General features: G+C 46.6%; 1 protein-coding gene across 1 annotated transcript; it reads left to right on the plus strand.

The window, feature by feature from the left end:
* Positions 1 to 4,742: 4,742 nt before the first annotated feature.
* On the plus strand, positions 4,743 to 20,064 carry TEX28 (testis expressed 28). Its single transcript, XM_081793935.1, is given in 5 exon segments — positions 4,743 to 4,754; positions 7,960 to 8,408; positions 8,410 to 8,691; positions 19,154 to 19,289; positions 19,792 to 20,064. Coding segments are annotated over 5 exon segments (1,152 nt in total).
* The last annotated feature ends 183 nt before the right edge of the window (positions 20,065 to 20,247 follow it).

The raw sequence follows: 20,247 nt of genomic DNA on the forward strand, positions 1-20,247 counted from the left end.
CTCCCTCCGAGCCCCGCCCCCTCCGAGCTCCACCCCCCTCCGAGCGCCAATTCGCCTCGCGCACTGCTCCCTCCGCGCGTCGCCTCCGAGCGCGCCAACTGCCCTCGAGCGCGGGCCCTTCCGCCCGCCAATTTGCGCCGCGCGCCGCTCTCTCCGAGCTCCGCCCCCGCCTCGTGCTGATACTTCCCGCACTCCGCTCTCTCCGCACTCCGCTCCCTCCGCGCGCCGCCCCTCCTCGTGCCGATTCCCTCCGCGCGCCGCCCCTCCTCGTGCCGATTGCCCCCACGCGCCGCCCCTCCTCGTGCCGATTGCCCCCGCACGTCGCTCCCTCCGAGCTCCGCCTCCCTCCGAGCTCCGCCCCGCTCCGAGCGCCAATTCTCCTCGCGCACTGCTCCCTCCGCGCGTCGCCTCCGAGCGCGCCAACTGCCCTCGAGCGCGGGCCCCTCCGCCCGCCAATTTGTCCCGCGCGCCGCTCTCTCCGCGCTCCGGCCCTTCCGAGCGCCAGCCCCCCTCGCGCGCTGCTCCTTCAGCTCAATGGATTTTGAACTCTTCTTTGCGTGTGTGCGGACATTAATCGAAATAACTTAATTTCTTTACATATCCCTTTGTGCTATCAATTCAAAGAGGCCTGCCTCTGCCGGGGTCCAGGGGCTGCTGTGGGGGTGATAAAAAGGTTCTGGAACTAGATGTGGTCTTTTCACCACCTGGTGTATGTAAACGGGACTGCTTCACACACTTTAAACAGTTACGATGGTGAAGTTTATGTTTCATGCAATTGATCACGATATTTAAAAAAGCCACGCTGGAATTTTACCCTCTGTTGGTCCCTTCCCCCCACCCCCAAGGTAGCCCAGGTGGGCTTCTTAGCAGATGAGCATGCCTTGTCTTTGCGGTGACCTCTTTCTCTTTCTGGAACCCTGTGCACGGCGGCAGGCCACAAGCCCCTTGTGACTATTGAGGGTTGGGGTGGCCTTAGCCCAATGCTAGCGTGCAGCTTTCCCCAGGGAGCTTGACTTCTGGGAGTTTCCCACCTCCTCCAGGTCGCAGCGTAGTCTCAGAGAGCTGTTGGCTTTGACTTTGCGATGATCTTCCAAGGCCCAGCGTGGCTTCCCCACAACTCTATGCCCTAAGTTCAACCAACGCGCAGCATCTTCGTTCAAAAGGGCCCCGCTCCCGAGAGGCCCCGAGTGTCCGTTAATGCGGCGGCTACGCTGCCGTGTTCTTGCTTGGGTGAAGGGTATCTGCGTTGAAAATTTTATTTGCTCAAGAAAAACCTTCGTGTATTCCTACCCGCAGAGTATGTGAGTGTTCTTTTTCCCACCTCCTCATCGACACTGAATGTTTAGTCTTTTTAGTGTGTGCCATTCTCATGGATGAGAAAATCGTATTCAACAGTCAGTGCTTTGACTTACATTTGCCTGATATCCTTGTAGTTGCACATTTTTTTGTACGTTTGTTGCCACTCGTAGTTTGTCCTTTCTGAATTGCCTACTATCCTTTACTGTTTTTATAGTGGATTGTTTGTTTTAGTTTCCTAATTTGTAGGAATTCTCTGCATATTGTGGTGAACAGACTGTTCTCTGTCAGGGAGACTGTAAATATTTTTTTCTCAACCTGTTGCTTTTTGAAAATATTAAGAGATACTTTGGTTTTAAGTGTTTGAGCCCAAACCTAAATGTTGCTTTTTTTTTTTTTTTGGCTTTTCTCTTCTTTATTTTGTATTTTTAATTTATTTATTCATCACTTATATATAACACCCAGTGCTCGACCCAAGTGCCCTCCTTCATGCCTATCACCCATTTAGCCCACCCCCCCGAATGTTGCTTCTTTTTAACTTCATGCTTTTTTTTTTCCATGAGAAGGTTTGAATTTTTTTTCTGTAGTAAAATATATAAATCTTTTTCTTTGTGGAATTTTGGGTTGACTCTTGTTTAGAAAGGTTCTCTTCACACAAAGATTGTAAAAACACTTGCTATTATGTCCTTCTAACACTTTTGTTATTTCCTTCTTTTAAAGTTTAATTTATTTTTGAGAGAGAGAGAGTGCACACGCAAAAGGGGGAGAGGGGCCGAGAGAAGGAGACGCAGAATCCCAAGCAGGCTCCAGGCTCCGAGCTGTCAGCACAGAGCCTGAAGTGGGGCTCAAACCCAAGAACCATGAACTCATGACCTGAGCTGAAGTCGGACGCTTACCCCCGACTGAGGCACCCAGGAGTCCCCTATTATTTCATTTTTATGTTCAATTCTGTATCTTGTCTCAACTTTTTATGATGTATATGATGTAAGATGACACTGTGATTTAATTTTTTTCAAATAGCCAATGGTCCCAAGACTATATTTATTATTCTTTTTAAAAAATTGCTCTGCTAGGGTCACCTGGGTGGCTCGGTCAGTTGAACATCTGACTCTTGATTTTGGCTTGGGCTGTGAACTCGTGGGATCGAGTTCCTCGTCAGGCTCCACACTCTTCGTGGACCCTGCTTGGGATTCTCTCTCCCTCTCCCTCTGCCCCTCTTCCCTACTTGCGCTTGTACCGTCTCTCTCTCTGTCTAAAAATTCTTTTTTCTTTGCCGCTCTTTTGCATTTTCTCTTCCAAGTAAGTTTTAGAAGCAGCTAATGTAAGATTCCTAAGACAATTCCATTGGGTTTTTAATTGGGATTTCATTGAATTGATAAGTTGATGTGTAGAGGGCTGACATATTTGTAGCGTTGAGTCTTCTGTTCAAGAACATACCGTATGCTTTTTGATAATCACGTCGCATCGGCATCCTATTTTATAGCTTCTGTGTATCCTGATATCTCGTTTCTCTTTGTTCCTCCTCTCCTTCCTTTTTTTGGATTAATAGAGTTCCATGGTTTTTCTCCCCTTGGTTACTTGGATCTTATGTACGTGACTTTTTTTTTCTAATGGTTACCTTTACTTTTTTTTTTCAATTTTGAGTTTTTTATGTTATCTATAAAATTCCACAATAGAACCAGTCATTAACAACTGTCCATTCTCCCTATTTCCTACTTCCTTTTTAATTTTTAAAGATTTTATGTTTTTTTAAGATTTTATTATTATAAATGTTTATTTTTGAGACAGAGAGAGCATGAGAGTGTGAGCGGGGGAGGGGCAGAGAAGAAGGGGGACAGGATTCGAAGCAGGCTTTGTGCTGAGAGCAGAGGGCCCGATGTGGGGCCTGAACTCACAAACCATGAAATCATGACTTGAGCTGAAGTGGGACACTTAACTGACTGAGCCCCTCAGCCATCCCTAAAGCTTTTATTTTTAAGCAATCTCTACTCACAATATGGAGCTCCTATTTATAACCCAGAGATCAAGAGTCGCATGCTCTACTGACTGAGCAAACCGGGCACCCCCCACTTTGTTTTTAAATAAACAATTATTTTGTTCTTTTATTCATTCAATGGTTTACCTGAACATAGTTGAAAGCAGGGGTCGGCAAACTTCTCCTATAAAGGGCCAGATAGTAAATATTTGAGGTCACGTGGTCTCTGTTGAAGCCATTTAGGCCATTTTTGTGGCACACATACAGCCATAGACAACACCTAAATGAACAAGTGTGGCCATGTGCCAATCACTGTGTTTACGGACTGAAATTTGAATCTTACGTACTTTTCACATGTCACAAAATACTCTTCTGATTTTTTCATCTGTTTCAAAATTTAATAAACCATTCTTAGCTGACACCTGTATAAAACCAAGCCATTGTTGGGCCAACTCCTGCTTCAAAGAGTTAAACGGTTCTACAAGGTTTATTGCAAAAGCTGTAATCGTTTCCACCCACGTAATCGTCCACCTCCTGGAATCAACCACTTTCAACTCTTTCAGCTGTTTCTTTTGGTATTTAGCTCCAGTTCTCTAAATAAATTGTTTATAGTGCTATTTTTTATTTTTATATTTGAACAATTATTGATTGTTTTTTTTCACTATAGAAGATGATAACGTAGCTCTTTGTCATACCCACCCCCCCACCAAATCCTTCCAGTACGGTATACAGTGATTAGGGTTAGGTCATATCTTGGTGTTTGCATTATCAAGTCCATGGAACACTAGTTATAACTGAGTCATCACTCTGATGACTTTTGTCTCCCAATGTTTCGTTGACCTTAGAGTTAACCCTTGTCTCCCACCCCCCCGCCCTGCTCCCATGTTTCTTGTTCTCTACTACTTTTCATAGGCCCGCACTCCCCCCAGCTGTCTCCATCTCCTCTCCAGCTGGTTACAGATGTCCAGCAGGACGTGCATTTCACTCCCTTGCAGTGTTCTCTCCTGAAGCCTTTTGACTTGCCCCCCCCAGCCACTAGCCTGGGCTCCCCTTCCATCATGCTGGAGATATCCTCTGCTTCCTCTTGACTGGTCTTATCGATCCCATCTCAACCTCTTTCTTAGGTTCCCCTCTGGTTTTGGTGATACTCCTTCTCTAGTAGCTTCCAGAGAATGAATGCAGACGGGGTGAACTATTTCGGTTCTTTCATACCTTTAGTCTAATCTCACAATAGACAGTTTGGGTGCAGAATGCTAGGTTGGAAAATCATCCCTCCCCCCAGTTTGGAGGCATTACTTCATTGTTCCCAGTGCTTTGCTGAAAAATCTGAAAACGTTCTGACTTCCAATTGTTTGAACATGACCTATTTTTTTTCTCTCTGACAGTTATTCTCTCAGCATATTGAAGATATCACTCAACTCTTCTGAATTTCATTAATGCCATTGAAAACTCAGCTTTCAGTCTAAAGGTCATGGTTTTAAAGGTAATTAGCTTTTTAAATCTGGCCTTTTTTTGAGAGAGAGAGAGAGAGAGAGAGAGACAAAGCATGAGCAGGGAAGGGGCAGAGAGAGAGGGAGACAGAGAATTCCAAGCAGGCTCTGCACTATCAGGGTGCAGAGCTCAATTCAGGGCTCAGACTCACGAAACTGTGAGATCATGACCTGAGCTGAAATCAAGAAAGTGATCGAGCCACCCAGGTGCCCCATAAATCTGGCTGCTTTTAAAATCTTGTGTCTAGGGGCGCCTGGGTGGCGTAGTCGGTTAAGCGTCCGACTTCAGCCAGGTCACGATCTTGCGGTCCGTGAGTTCGAGCCCCGCGTCGGGCTCTGGGCTGATGGCTCGGAGCCTGGAGCCTGTTTCGGATTCTGTGTCTCCCTCTTTCTCTGCCCCTCCCCCGTTCATGCTCTGTCTCTCTCTGTCCCAAAAATAAATAAAAAACGTTGAAAAAAAAAAATTTAAAATCTTGTGTCTAGATGTGGTTCTATTTCTCTTTTCCTGTTTGGGATTTATTGGGCTTCTTGAATTTGTGTTGTCTTTTATCAGTTCTGGAAAGTTGTTTGTGACTCTCTCTTAAAATCTCGCCATTCCCTCATTCTATTAGACTTTTGCATCTATTTTCCACGTCTTCTGTCTTTCACTAGTTTTTTTTTTTTTTTAATTTTCTGTTTCTTTGTGCCTCTGTGTTGCATTCTGGATGCTTTCTTTACTAATTCTCCCTCTAGCTATTTCTAACTTGCTATTATATCCATCTCTTGAACATTTAAAAACTTTTACAAATGTGAAATTTGGCAGATGTATGTAAAGGCACAGGAAACATCAACAGACATTTCGGGAAATAATGATGATGTGAACTGACGTGTAACTACTACTCAGGTTAAGCACCTTGGCCTCCACCTGTCTCTCCCAATCACGACCCCCTGCTCCCACTTTAGTGGGAGCCACTATCCTGACACTTAGGCTACCAATGCCCATGCTTTTCTTTATAGCTTTATTGTCTGTCGTCCCTAAACAACATCATTTTGTTTTGCTTGCTTTTCAACTTTATATGCCGAAACCATATATAGTATGGATTTTTCTGTGTTTAGCTTCTTTTGTTCAACATTATGCTTGTTCATTCATATTTTCTTTTTTTTTAAATTTTTTAATGTTTATTATTTTTTGAGAGAGACAGACAGACAGAGAGCAAGCAGGGGAGGGGCAGAGAGAGAGGGAGACACAGAATCGGAAGCAGGCTCCAGGCTCTGAGCTGCCAGCACAGAGCCCGAGGCGGGGCTTGAACTCACAGACTGCGAGACCACGAGCTGAGCTGAAGTCGGCCGCTTAACCGACTGAGCTACCCAGTGCCCCCGTTCATTCATATTTTCAAGGCTGTAGTTCACTTTCATTGCTGTATAGTAGTATGTTGTTGAATATTTTGCAGTTCGCTTACACATTTTACAGCCGATGGGCAGAGGGTTATTTCTAGCAGTTGGCTATTGGGAACATTCGTGTACCTGTTTCCCAAGGCCATACCAGTGAATGCAATTGCTGGGCCATTTGGTATACATGTCTTCAGCTTTACAGTTTAGCACTGCTTTTCCAAAGCGCCCGTACCAGTTTCTGTCCTGCGGCTTCATTTTCACCGAGGAGCCCACCTCAGATCCTCTGTCTCCCTCTCTCTCTGCTCCCTCTCCCACTCGCTCTCTCTCTCAAAAATAAATAAACATTTAAAAAAGCTTTTTAAAAAGTAGAAACAGAACAGAGACTTTACCTGTTCTTTTTTAAAAGTTTTTTTAAAGTTAACTTGTATTTTTTATATAGTTTTTTTAAATCAAAAAAATTTTTAATGTTTATTTAATTTTGAGAGAGAGAGAGAGAGAGAGAGAGAGAGAGACAGTGCAAGCGGGGAAGGTGCACAGAGAGAAGACACAGAAGCTGAAGCAGGCTCTGGGCTCTGAGATAGCAGGACAGAGCCAAGTGCGGGGCTTGAACTCATGAACTGCGAGATCATGACCCGAGCCAGAGTCAGATACTCAACCAACTGAGCCACCAAGCTGCCCCTAAATTTAAAAAAAATATTTATTTATTTTTCAGAGAAAGGGAGAAAGAGCACGAGCGGGGGAGGGACAGAGAGACACAGGGACAGAGGATCTGAAATGTGCTCCATGATGACAGCAGAGAGCCCAATGCAGGGTTCAAACTCACAAGTGAGATCATGACCTGAGCCAAAGTTGGATGCTTACCCAACTGAGCCACCCAGGCGCCCCAAGATTTGATTTTGAAGTAATCTCTATGCCCAACGTGGGGCTCAAAGGCATAACCCCGAGATCAAGAGTCACACCCTCCGCTGACTGAGCCAGCCAGGCACCCCTCCACCTGTCGTGACCTCACCTGCCTCTCCTAGCTCATCACCATCCACTCTGCCCTGGTCCACTGTCTCCCAGCTATGCTGCTATGGCCATCTTTGTTTGAAAGATGAGAAAACTGACTCTCTGAGTGGTTTATTAACTTGCCCATATGAGAGGTGCATTCATTTGCATTACAGTAGTTTTTTTCACCCCTGACTGTCCGCTCTCTATGAGCAAGGAATGTGTCTGGCTTCTGTACCACATGGTAGGTGCTCAGGAAGTGTGTGTTGAATGAATGATCGAATGAAGGAATGAACTCGTCGGGATGCGGATCTCCTTGCCTCCCTCTTCGATCTGCTGGCGGTAGCAATATAATAAAACATATGGGTTGATGGGAATGAGCTCATTACGTACTTTATAAGATGAGATCTATACCAATACAGTTGGTATTTGTGGGGAGAGAAGAAGTCCAAGAACAGACAAGACAGGTGTGGAGGGGGGATTCTAGCCACCTGAGGGTTCTAGCGAGGTCCATTCATACAGCAAAAAGTCAGGTGCTCAGTCAGAGGAGTGTGCGACTCTTGATCTCAGAGTTGAGTTTAAGCCCCATATTGGGTGTAGAGAGGACTTAAAAAAAAAAACAAACAACAACTGGGTGCTGAAAAGAAAGGGAGAGGGGCCCGGAAGTTGAACTTGACATCTCCAGTCTGTGTTGGGCCCGTCTTGAGTGCACAAATGTTGCATATGTAAGTACCTGTGCCTGCAGCTGAGTATTATTACAGAGTGAGACGACAGTAGGTCCACTTGTACCGTTTGCAGCTCACAGAAGTACCTGTTAACCATTCCTTGTTTCCGACGCAGGCAGAATATACCAAGAGCCCAAGTGCGGCCATTCTCTCCGACGTTTCCTCATGCGGGTCCCTTTCATCCAGCGAGGACGGCCCCCCCAGGGGCCATTCCTGTCTGTCAGATGGGGAGCTGGCCCGGAACTTACAGGATAGTGTCAAGCACCGCGTCCTTTACCTCTCAGAGCAGCAGAGACTGGAGAAGGCCAGTCGGGACGAGAACACCGTGGGCTACCTCAAGCTGGTGTCCAAAGCCAACCGGCACCACGCCCCCCACATCCGGCAGGCCTTCGAGAAGGTGAACCAGCGCGCCTCTGCCACCATTGCCCAGATGGAGCGAAGGCTCTGCCGTTGCCACCGGCAGCTGCAGGGGCTGGAGGGGGGCTGGAGGCCCCAGGGCTTAGCGCCCAAGGCCGAAAGCAGCCTGCGCCACTGCAGGCGGCCCAGCGAGAAGGCCCCGTCTTCAGTCTCCCAGGCCAGGTGGGGAAGACTGCCTGTCCACCGACCTGTCTGATATCGTCAGACACTTGCCCCTGGCGAGCCACTTCCCAGCTTCGTGGCCGGGGAAGTCCTGGGGGACAAAGCGTGTGGCCCAGCAGCGAAACCTGCCGTTGTGACAGATGAAGGAGGACCTAAGAGAAGTTAGGGAGCTCCACCTCAGCCTCCAGGTGTCCTATCCGAGCCTAAACGAGAGCCGTCTGATGGGCCTGCAGGTGTCGCTGGCGTCCCTCCAGGAACAGAAATGCAGGTGAAGTGGCCCCTCCGCTGCAGCCTGGGCTGTGGGGTCGCCCCGCCCCCCCCGCCCCGCCTCCGGGGCTATCGCTGGGAGAGTGGAGGCAAGCAAGGACATGGGTTTGGAGGGTTGCGGGGAGGGGGAGGTGGAGAGGAGCTGGTCAGTGTTTCTCGGGCCCCTGGGCCCCGTGGTGGAGAGGGCTCGTCCCCTGCCTGCTGTTGTGCGCCCGCCCGGGCCCTCTCCTGGCAAAATGGGGCTCCAGCTCAGGGTCTCGCCAGCTGATCCCAGAAGCTGTAGGCTCTGCCTGTGGTGGTGGGAGATACTTGTGGTGGCGGTGAGCCCAGCGGGCGCCCGTCATGGGTCACGGAGGGGTCCTGCACATCCCCATCTGTGAGCATAATGTGTGAAACAGGATGCCCTACCTGCCACGATCCCTTCACCTGTGCTCATGGCTGAGCTGGGGCTATTTCTTCTGAAAATGATTGCCTTCTGGGGAATGCTTTCTCCCCGCTGTGTGGCGGGTCGAACTTATTTTCATCTAAGATGAGACCAGGGCTCACAAATAAGGGGGGAAAGGCAAACACAGTCTCTCGAGGACCCGCACTATTCCTATTTGGACCTTTCTTAGGGTCCTAGCGGCCCTCAGGGGTGCCACATTCTCTCCCCTGGTCCCCGCAGTCTGTTGCATCTGGTTTTTGCATTAGCTCTAATTCTTCCAAAGCCTGGCCAGAGAGGGAGGTATTACAAGGATGACCCAAGATTCCCAGCAAAGTGAGAACTCTGCCATCCCTTCTTAGCACCTGTGTGTCTGTGGGGAAAGAGGCACTTGGGGATCAGTCCTCTTCTGCTTTCACAGGGAAGCGTTACCTGCATTTACACTGCTTGACAAGTCTGTGGGGGACGCCTCAAAACTACTGCAGGGCAGCAAAGTGTCAAATAAGAGCGCCGATCAGAATTATGAGTTTCTTTTGGGTGTGATGTTTGGAGGACAGGGCAACCAAACCTAACTCTTGGGACTCTTAATGGCAACCCCTTTGTCAAAATACCATTTCCAAGATTGGATTTATATACAGCGAGACTAGAGCCCAGTGGCAGTGACACATATCCCCATAAGTTTCCATACCTCCAGGCCAACAGGACTGTTGTGCTCCCATAAGCTCTTAACCCCTTAGCAAATCAGGATGTGCCTGCAGCGCGGTGGGGCAGGGTGACCTCCCTCCCTTGGGTTCCCTGTGAATTCTACATGCTTGCACTTCTGAAACAGCCACCCCCACCACCGTTGGACTGTGATAGGAGTGTGCTGTAAGCTTTTGTTGTGTTCAGCCACCGAGATTTTCCACTTGTTGCCCACGGCAGTTAGCATATCTTGATAAATATACATTAGAAGCAACAAAGCAGGTCTGTAGGACTCCGATTTGCCAGGAGACATGGAGAATGGGCGGGAGATGACTATATAATAACAGTGACAGCAGGGAGCAAATAGCATTGTCACCTGTGGTGTTCAGCGACCCACTTTACGGATGGGGAAATGGAGTCTCAGAGAGGCACAAGCCTGAGAGCATGTCAACATGTCCTGGCCACGTAGCTTCCTAATCTAGGGTGAAGGGGACACAGGAATTCATTGAATTTTTTAAAACATATGTCTCCTTCCAATCTTTTAAAAAACCTTTATGTGAGCTAGATGTAGACATGACCTATGTGTTGAAGTCAGTAAAGTGTCACCTGGTGTTCATACCTGTACGGTCACCACCCAAGCCCCTGTGATTGTCACGTCTCCTCTGGCGTGTCACAAACTGAGATTTCAAACCGAAAAGTCCTATGACACTTCTCACAGGTAAATGTTTCCTTTCAAGAGGTCTTTCTTCCTTCCTTCCTTCCTTCCTTAACCACTTTTAAAATGTTTTATTTATTTTTGAGAGAGAGTGCAAGTGGAGGAGAGGCACAGAAGCAGGGGGTACAGAAGAGTCAAAGCGGGCTCTGTGCTGACAGCAGCGAGCCTGGTGCAGGGCTTGAACTCACGAACCGCAAGATCATCACCTGAGCTGAAGTCAGATGCTCATTGACGGAGTCACCCAGGTGCCCCTTTTCTATTTTTGAATTGAGATGAAATTCACAAAACAAAATTATCCATCTTAAAATGTGCAATCCAGTGGCATTTAGTACGTTCGCAGTGTTGTGCAACCACCACCTATATTTGGTTCCAGAACATTTCCATCACTCCAGAGGAACACCCCACCACTCCCCATTCCCCTAACCCTAACCCCTGGTAACCACCAGTGTGCTTTCTGTCTCTCTGCATTTGTCTCTTCTGGATACTTCATGTAAATGGAATCATACGGTATATAGTCCTTTATGTCTGTCTTCCTTCACCCAGTGTAATATTCTGAGATTCATCCAAGCTGTGCATAGGAATAGATCACTCTTTCTTGCTCAGCAGTATTCTACTGTATGGATGCACCACAGTTAGTTTACCCGTTCGCCTGCTGCTGGGGCTGTTATGAATAAAGCTGCTATGGACATTCTTGTACGTCAGCTTCTGGTGGCTGCCGGGACCTTAGCTTGTGGCCACATCACTCCAACCTTCAAGGCCAGTATCTTCACATCTCTCTCTGCTCTGTTTTCATATGGCCCTCTTCTCTGTGTGTAAAAGCTCCCTCTGCTTCCCTCCTATAAGGACGCATGTGGTTGCACATTTGCTCAGGAGGACCTACTCGTCCCTGCTGCATTACCCCACCCTACCTGCAGGGCTTGATCCCTCCTACATTTGTTTCTTCATCTCAGACTTCTTCAAGTTGCAGGCCACTAGTTTCTAGCTCAGTTTGCCAAAAGCCAGTGCTCAGGTATGATCAAGAATAAACTCATCTTAAGGGCGCCTGGGTGGCTCAGTCGCTTAAGTGTCCGATTCTTGATTTCGGCTCAGGTCATGATCTCACGGTCATGAGATCAAGCGCCTGTCAGGCCCTGCACTGGGTGTGGAGCCTGCTTGGGATTCTCTCTCTTCCTCTCTGTCTGCCCCTCACCTGCACACACTTTCTCTCTCTCTCTCAAAATAAAATAAACTTAAAAAAAGGATATACTTTTCTTCAACAACAATGATGTTTAGGACAATTTGTATTACAAAGGGTGGCCTTCACAGCTCTGGAAGATTTGGGGGGCATTTTGGTTGGCTGGTCGTCACATTGTCTTTGTAAGAGCATTTTCTAGAGCGGTCCATTTTCTGGACTAAATGCTCCAGTCAAAAGATATGGGGTATTAGAATGGATTTAAAAAAAAAAAAAAAAAAGACCCATCTGTATGCTGCTTACAAGAGACTCATTTTAGACCTAAAAACACCTCTAGATTTAAAGTGAGGGGATTGAGAACCATCTATCATGCTAATGGACGTCAAAAGAAAGCCAGGGTAGCCATACTTATATCAGACAAATAGATTTTAATTTTTTAATGTTTATTTATTCTTTGAGAGAGAGAGAGAGACAGAGCATGAGCAGGGGAGGGGCAGAGAGAGAGAGAGGGAGACACAGAATCTAAACCAGGCTCCAGGCTCTGAGCTGTCAGCACGGAGCCCGACACAGGGCTCGGGCTCACGGGCTGTGAGATCATGACCTGAGCCAAAGTCGGTCACTCAACCAACTGAGCCACCCAGGTGCCCCCAGACAATAGATTTTTTAAACTGAAGACTGTAACAAGAGATGAAGAAGGGCACTATATCATAATTAAGGGGGCTATCCAAGAAGATCTAACAACTGTAAATATTTATGCCCCCAACTTGAAACACCCAAATATATAAATCAATTAATAACAAACATAAAGAAACTCATTGATAATAATACAAGAATACTAGGGGACTTTAACACCCCACTTACAACAATGGACAGATCACCTAAGCAGAAAATCAACAAAGAAACAATGGCTTTGAAAGACACACTGGACCCAATGGACTTAACATATATTCAGAACATTTCATCCTAAAGCAGCAGAATATACATTCTTCTTGAGTGTACATGGAACATTCTCCAGAATAGATCACATACTGGGGCACAAATCAGCCCTCAATGAGTACAAAAAGATCAAGATCAAGAGTACAAAAAGATCAAGATACCATGCATATTTGCAGACCACATGCTATGAAACTTGAAGTCAACCACAAGAAAAAAATTTGGACAGACCGCAAATACATGGAGGTTAAAGAACATACTAAAGAATGAGTGGGTTAACCAGGAAATTCAAGAAGATGTAAAAAAAAAATACATGTAAGCAAATGAAAATGAAAACACGACAGTCCAAACCCTTTGGGATACAGCAAAGGTGGTCATAAGAGAGAAGTATATAGCAATACCGGCCTATCTCAAGAAGCAAGAAAAGTCTCAAATACACAAACTAACCTTACACTTAAAGGAGCTAGAAAAGGAATAGCAAATAAAGCTTCAAGCCAGCAGAAGAAGGGACGTGATAAAGATTAAAGGAGAGATAAGCAATATACAAACAAACAACATTAGATCAGATCAATGAAACTAAGAGCTGGTTCTTTGAAAGAATTAATAAAATTGAAAAACACCTAGCCAGACTTTTCAAAGAGAAAAGAGAAAGTACCCAAATAAAATCATGAATGAAAGAGGAGAGATCACAGCCAACACCACAGAAATACAGACAATTATAAGACAATATTATGAAAAATTATATGTCAACAAACTGGACAATCTGAAAGAAATGGATAAGTTCCTAGAAATATAGAAACTACCAAACTGAAACAGGAAGAAATAGAAAATTTGAACAGACCCATAACCAGCAAAGAAATTGAATCAGTAATCAAAAAATCTCCCAACACGGCTCAGGTCATGATCTCACAGTCCGTGAGTTCGAGCCCCACGTTGGGCTCTGTGCTGACAGCTCAGAGCCTGGAGCCTGCTTCCGATTCTGTGTCTCCCTCTCTCTCTGACCCTCCCCTGTTCATGCTCTGTCTCTCTCTGTCTCAAAAATAAATAAACATTAAAAAAAAAATCTCCCAACAAAAGTCCAGGGCCAGAAGCCTTCTCGGGAGAATTCTACCAGACATTTATTTATTTTTTATTAAAAAAAATTTTTTTTAATGTTTATTGATTTTTGAGAGAGACAGACAGACAGAGCATGAGCAGGAGAGGGGCAGAGAGAGAGGGAGACACAGAATCTGAAGCAGGCTCCAGCCTCTGAGCCATCAGCACAGAGCCTGATGCAGGGCTCGAACTCAATGAACTGTGAGATCATGACCTGAGCTGAAACCAAGAGCCGAAACCAGGAGTCAGATGCTTAACCAACTGAGTCAGCCAGGTGCCCCCCCCCCAGGCATTTAAAGAAGAGTTAATACCTATTCTTCTCAAACTGTTCCAAAAAACAGAAATGGAAGGAAAACTTGCAAACTTCTTCTATAAGGCCAGCATTACCTTGATTCAAAATCCATGCCAATATCCCTCATGGACACAGATGAAAAAATTCTCAACAAGATACTAGCAAATCAAATCCAACCGTACATTAAAATAATTATTCACCGCGATCAAGTGGGATTTATTCCTGGGCTGCAGGGGTGTTCAATATTTGCAAATCAATCAATGTTATGCACCATGTTAATAAAGGATAAGAATCCTATGATCCTCTCTATAGATGCAGAGAAAGCATTTGACAAAATACAGCATTCATTCTTGATAAAAACCCTCAACAAAGGAAGGATAGAGGGAACACACCTCAACATCATAAAGACTATATATGAAAGACCCACAGCTAATATCAACCTCAATGAGGAAAACCTGAGAGCTTTTCCTCTACGTTCAGGAACACGACAGGGATATCCACTCTCACCCCTGATATTTAACATAGTACTGGAAGTCCTAGCCTCAGCACTCAGACAACAAAAAGAAATCAAAGTCATCCAGATTGGCAAAGGAGCAGTCAAACTTTCACTATTTGAAGATGACATGATACTCTATGTAGGAAACCCGAAAGACTCCACCAAAAAATTACTGGAACTAATACACAAGTCAAGAACATAAAAGTCAATGTACAGAAACCAGATGCATTTTTATACACCAATAATGAAGCAGCAGAAAAGGAAATCCAGGAACTGATCCCATTTACAATTGCACCAAATCCCATAGGATCCTGGGAATAAACCTCCCCAAAGGGGTGAAAGATCTGTACTCCAAAACTACAGAACACTTATGAAACAAAGTGCAGAGCACATAATGAAATGGACAAACAGTCCTGGCTCATGGATTAGAAGAACAAATATTGTTAAAATGTCCATATTACCCAAAGCAATGTACACGTTTGATGCAATCCCTATCAAAATACCACCAGCATTTTGCACAGAGCTAGAACAAACAATCCTAAAACTTGTATGGAACCAGAAAAGACTCTGAATAGCCAAAGCAATCCTGAAAAAGAAAACCAAAGCTGGAGGCATCACAATCCTGGACTTCAAGATGTATTACAAAGCTGTAATCACCAAGGCAGTATGGTATTGGCACAGAAACAGACACATAGATCAGTGGAATAGAATAGAAACCCCAGAAATGGACCCACAACTATATGGTCAACTAATCTTTGACAAAGCAGGAAAGAATATCCAATGGAAAAAGGACAGTCTCTTCAACAAATAGTCTTGGGAAAACTGGAGAGCAACATGCAGAAGAAAAACTGGACCACTTTCTTACACCACACACAAAAATAAATTCAAAATGGATGAAAGACCTAAATGTGTGATGGGAAACCATCAAAATCCTACAGGAGAACACAGGCAGCAACCTCTTTGGCCTCAGCTGTAGCAACTTCTTACTAGACACATCTCTGGAGGCAAGAGAAAGAAAAGCAAAAATGAACTATTGGGACCTCATCAAGATAAAAAGCTTCTGCACAATGAAGGAAACGATCAACAAAACTAAGACAACCAACAGAATGGGAGAAGATATTTGCAAATGACATATCTGATAAAGGGTTATTATCTAAAATCTGTAAAGAACTTCTAAAACTCAACATCCCCCAAATAAATAATCCAGTTAAGAAATGGGCAGAAGACATGAACAGACATTTTTGCGAAGAAGACATCCGGATGGCTAACAGACGCATGAAGAGATGCTCAACATCACTCATCATCAGGGAAATACAAATCAAAACCATGATGAGGGGTGCCTGGGTGGCTCAGCCGGCTAAGCATCTGGCTTTGGTCAAGTCACGATCTCCCTGTTTGTGAGTTTGAGCCCCACATTGGGCTCTCTGCTGTCAGTGTGGAGCCTGCTTCGGATCCTCTGTCCCCACTCATTCTCATTCTCTGTCTCTGTCTCTCTTTCAAAATAAATAAAGTAATTAAAAAAAAAAAACCATGATGAGATACCACCTCACACCTGTCAGGATGGCTAAAATTAACAACTCGGGAAGCAACAGACATTGGTGAAGATGTGGAGAAAAGGGAACCCTCGTGCACTGTTGGTGGGAATGCAAACTGGTGCAGTCACTCTGGGAAACAGTATGGAGGTTCCTCAGAAAGTTAAAAATAGAACTACTCTACGACACAGCAAATGCACTATTAGGCATTTACACAAAGGACACGAAAATACCGATTCAGAGGAGCATGTGCACCCCAATGTTTGTAGCAGTGCTATCAACAATAGCCAAAGTATGGCAAGAGCCCAAATGTCCATCAACTGATGGATGGATAAAGAAGATGTGGTCTATATGCACATACATGTATATACATATATATATATGTAATGGAATGTTACTCAGCCATAAAAAAGAATGAAGTCTTGTCATTTGCAGTGCTGTGGATGGAGCTATAGAGTATTATGCTAAGCAAAATAAGTCAGAGAAAAACAAATACCATATGATTTCATTCATATGTGGAATTTAAGAAATAAAACAGTTGAACATAAGGGAAGGGCGGGGGAAGAGAGAGGAAACAAACCATAGGAGACCCTTAAATACAGAGAACAAACTGAGGGTTGATGGAGAGAGGTGGGGGTGGGCTAGATGAGTGATGGAGATTAAGGAGGGCACTTGTGATGAGCACTGGGTGTTATATGTAAGTGATGAATCACTAAATTCTACACCCGAAACTAATTTTACCATACATGTCAACTAACTAGAATTTAAATAGAAGTTGAGATAAAAAAAAATAGAGTGGTTCATTTGCCTCTGCAACTGTAGGAGTGGGGTGGAGAGGATCCTTGACTAAGGGAGGAACAGGGAAGGGAGTCAGCTCTGTCGTAGCCAGGATGCTGTTGCCAGAGGGCAAAGAGCCTGGGGGCCAGAGACAAGGGGAGACTAATAGAATATCCTTGTGAATTAATATTTTCTTCTTGAATACTCAATTCAAGAATTCATTTAAGAATATGTTTGTAAATTCTTATAAATATATTAATGGCAGATCTATTCCTTGACTTCATATCTATGAAGAGTATATTCATGAGGGGCGCCTGGGTGGCTCAGTTAAGCGTCTGACTTCGGCTCAGGTCATGATCTCAAGGTTTGTGAGTTCGAGCCCCACATCGGGCTCTGTGCTAACCGCTCGGAGCCTGGAGCCTGCTTCGGATTCTGTGTCTCCCTCTCTCTCTGCTCCTCCCCCCGCTCATGCTCTGTCTCTCTCTACTTCAAAAATAAACAAATATATATATATATATATATATATATGTATATATATATATTCATTAATATATACTTGAACATAGTTAATATCTTGAACATTCTTGTGTCTGAATCCTTCATGTAAATAGAAAGACAGTCATGGGAAATGTCCTTTCAAGTGGACACTCTACTGCCTCCCCCTCTCTGTGGGCATTGTCAGTCTGCTCTCTTCTCTACAGGGAGCAGGGCAGAGATCAAGGGAATGTTCCTTGAAATGCTGTTATGGACCAGCTCTTGATGAATTGGCTTTCAGCAAATGCCTGGGGGACATCTCCATGGGGGTGTCAGTCAAGTCCTTGAAGCGAGACCAAACCGACCCCCTTGCCTCATATTCCCTGTCTGCGCGACAGCACCATTGCTTAGGCTCTTGTGCATGCCAGAGCCACGTGAACTGATCGGCCGCATCCTCCATTGCCCTGTTTTCCACAGGGTAGCAGGCCCCAGCAATCCTGTGTCTCCAGTGCCTTTCTGCTTCTCCAGCATCACCATCCCCGACTCACGGGACAAGCATTCCGTGGCTCGTCCCCAGGTGACGGTGCTAAAAGCCACATGGCCTCTGTCCTCTGGGCCATCCTTCCTGGTGCCCAAATGAAGAGCCTCAAAGTTTCTTTAAATTATGGAATATTCCAAACCCAGGGAAAATGTAGAGGATAACACGGTCAACACTGTATACCCACCCTCAGCTTTCTCAAATCTTAATTAACATTTACCAAATTTGCCTCAAATGTTATTTTGTTAAGAAGTAAAACTTCAATGCTTATTTTTGAGAGAGAGATAGAGAGACAGAGTGCGAGCAGGGGAGGGGCAGAGAGAGAGGGAGACCCAGAATCGGAAGCAGGCTCCAGGCTCTGAGCTGTCAGTGCAGAGCCCGACACGGGGCTCAAACCCGTAAACCACGAGATCATGACCTGAGCCGAAGTCGGATGCCTAACCAACTGAGCCACCCAGGCACCCCAAGAAAGAAAACTTTAGAAGGTTCACTTGAAGCTCTCACCTTATCCCTTCCCAACCCCTCCCCTTCCACCCGTCTCGCTATCCTCATTGGGCCCTTATCTTTTTCATACGTATTTTTATACTTTTACAACTTCCACACATAGCCATAAACAACTGGTTAGTGATATTTTGTTTGTGTTTTTTAAGAGGTCTACTGAGATATAAGTTGCGTGCCATAAAATGCACCATCGTGACTATACGTTTCAATGACCGTTCGTAGATTTACTAAGGTGTACGACCACTGCCACAATTCAATTTTTTGTTTTTGTTTTAATAACAGCTTTATTGAGATCTAATTCACATCCCCATAAAATTCACCCATTTACGATCAGTGGTTTTCAGTGTATTCACAGACTTGCGCAACCGTCACCGCTGTCTCATTCCGGAACGTTGTCATCACTCCAAAAAGAAACCCCATCCCATTGGCAGTCACTCCCCATTCTCTCCCCACCCTCAGCTGCCAGGAACCACTCATCTGTTTCTGTCTCTACAGGCTTTTATGGAATGATTACTGCTTGCCAAACACCGATGCTGGGAATTTATATGGGATTTAATAGCAGGCATGGATAACTCAGATTTTCCTTTCTACGACTTCTAGTCTGTGGCTAGTTTTGTGAAGCCATTGTGAAACAGGATCTGTACATGAAAGGTGTATGAATACCAGCATGTGTGTGACTGGTGCACGTTTCTGGTGTTCTGAGGCAGACCTGGGGGAGGAGAGAGGAGGAAGGTGGGATCTGAACCCAAGTCTAGTCTTGACGTGGGACTGCTCCTTGCCAGCACAACCCCTGGGCAGAGTGCTCAGGGAGTAGTCCCCTTGTCTTTTGCTCCCAAGACAAGCGTCGGTGGAAGAACAGGTGAATGAGCACGTCCAGGGGTACCCGGATGACATTTGCCGCCTCGAACAGAATCTGGCCCGCGCTGAAGAGAAAATGGCCTATCTGTCCTACGAGGGAGCCAAGGAAATATGGGTGAGCAACTCGCGGGGGAGCTTTTAAAGAAAGGGCCCGTAAGAAGGACAGGGATGAGAGAGGCAAACGATGAGCAGAGCCACCCGGATGGCCTGCGATCTGAGGCAAAGGGGCCGGTCCTCAGGCAGCCCCCCCGCTGACGGCTCAGTTGCGATTCACCCATCTGCCACAGAGCTGGAAACATCTAGTGACCGTGTCCCTGCCGCACCCCCGCCCCTGCCCCGAGCCGGCTCATGTGGGAACCGGGGCCTCGCAGCTTTCGCCCGCGGGGGCGCCTCGGCGGAGGGGGGCGCCTTCTGCCGGCGCAGGGAGCTCTCTCTGGGCGCCCCTGCTTCTGACCCTGGGTTAGCAAGCACGGGGGAGGGCTTTCCCTCACCTGTGACGGTCGGGCCCACTCTCTTCCGCGCTCCCAGACCCCACTCCTGTCCTTGGCCGGCTCTCGTGCCGCCGGGTTCTCGGTCCCAGGCCACACTGGATGACGGAGCGTGGCCGAGTCAGCTAGGCCCTTCGCTGTCACCGAGCACGCACACACCCTCCCGGGACGGCGCTCGCACTGGCCACCGTCCTCCCAGCCTTCATCTGCACCGTGTGCGCCTGCCCCCCGCCGCCGCTGAGCTCCGGCCCGCACACCTGCGCCGCCCTCGTGCTGATCGGGCTCGGGTCCCCGGCCTGGCAGAAGCGGCGCGCCGTGTCCGCCACAGACCGGCAGGCCTGGGTCCCCTCCAGATGGAGGTGGCGTTCCGAGGAGCCCGAGCCTCTAGCAGGTGGGCCTTAGAGGGCCTGGGCTACCTACCTCAGGCCGCCCTCCGGGTGTTGAGGGCGTCCAGCCAGCCCTCCCTAGACAGCCACCCTCACCTCCCTTTCCGGCTCCATCGCCACCAGCCCGCCTCACGTTTCCGTTTCGTGATCCTCCCGTACCGTCTGCAGACACAAGGCTTGGGAAATATTAAAGCCCCTG

The sequence above is a fragment of the Panthera onca genome, chromosome X, assembly GCF_046562875.1.
Source record: "Panthera onca isolate mPanOnc1 chromosome X, mPanOnc1 haplotype 2, whole genome shotgun sequence".
Lineage (NCBI taxonomy): Eukaryota > Metazoa > Chordata > Mammalia > Carnivora > Felidae > Panthera > Panthera onca.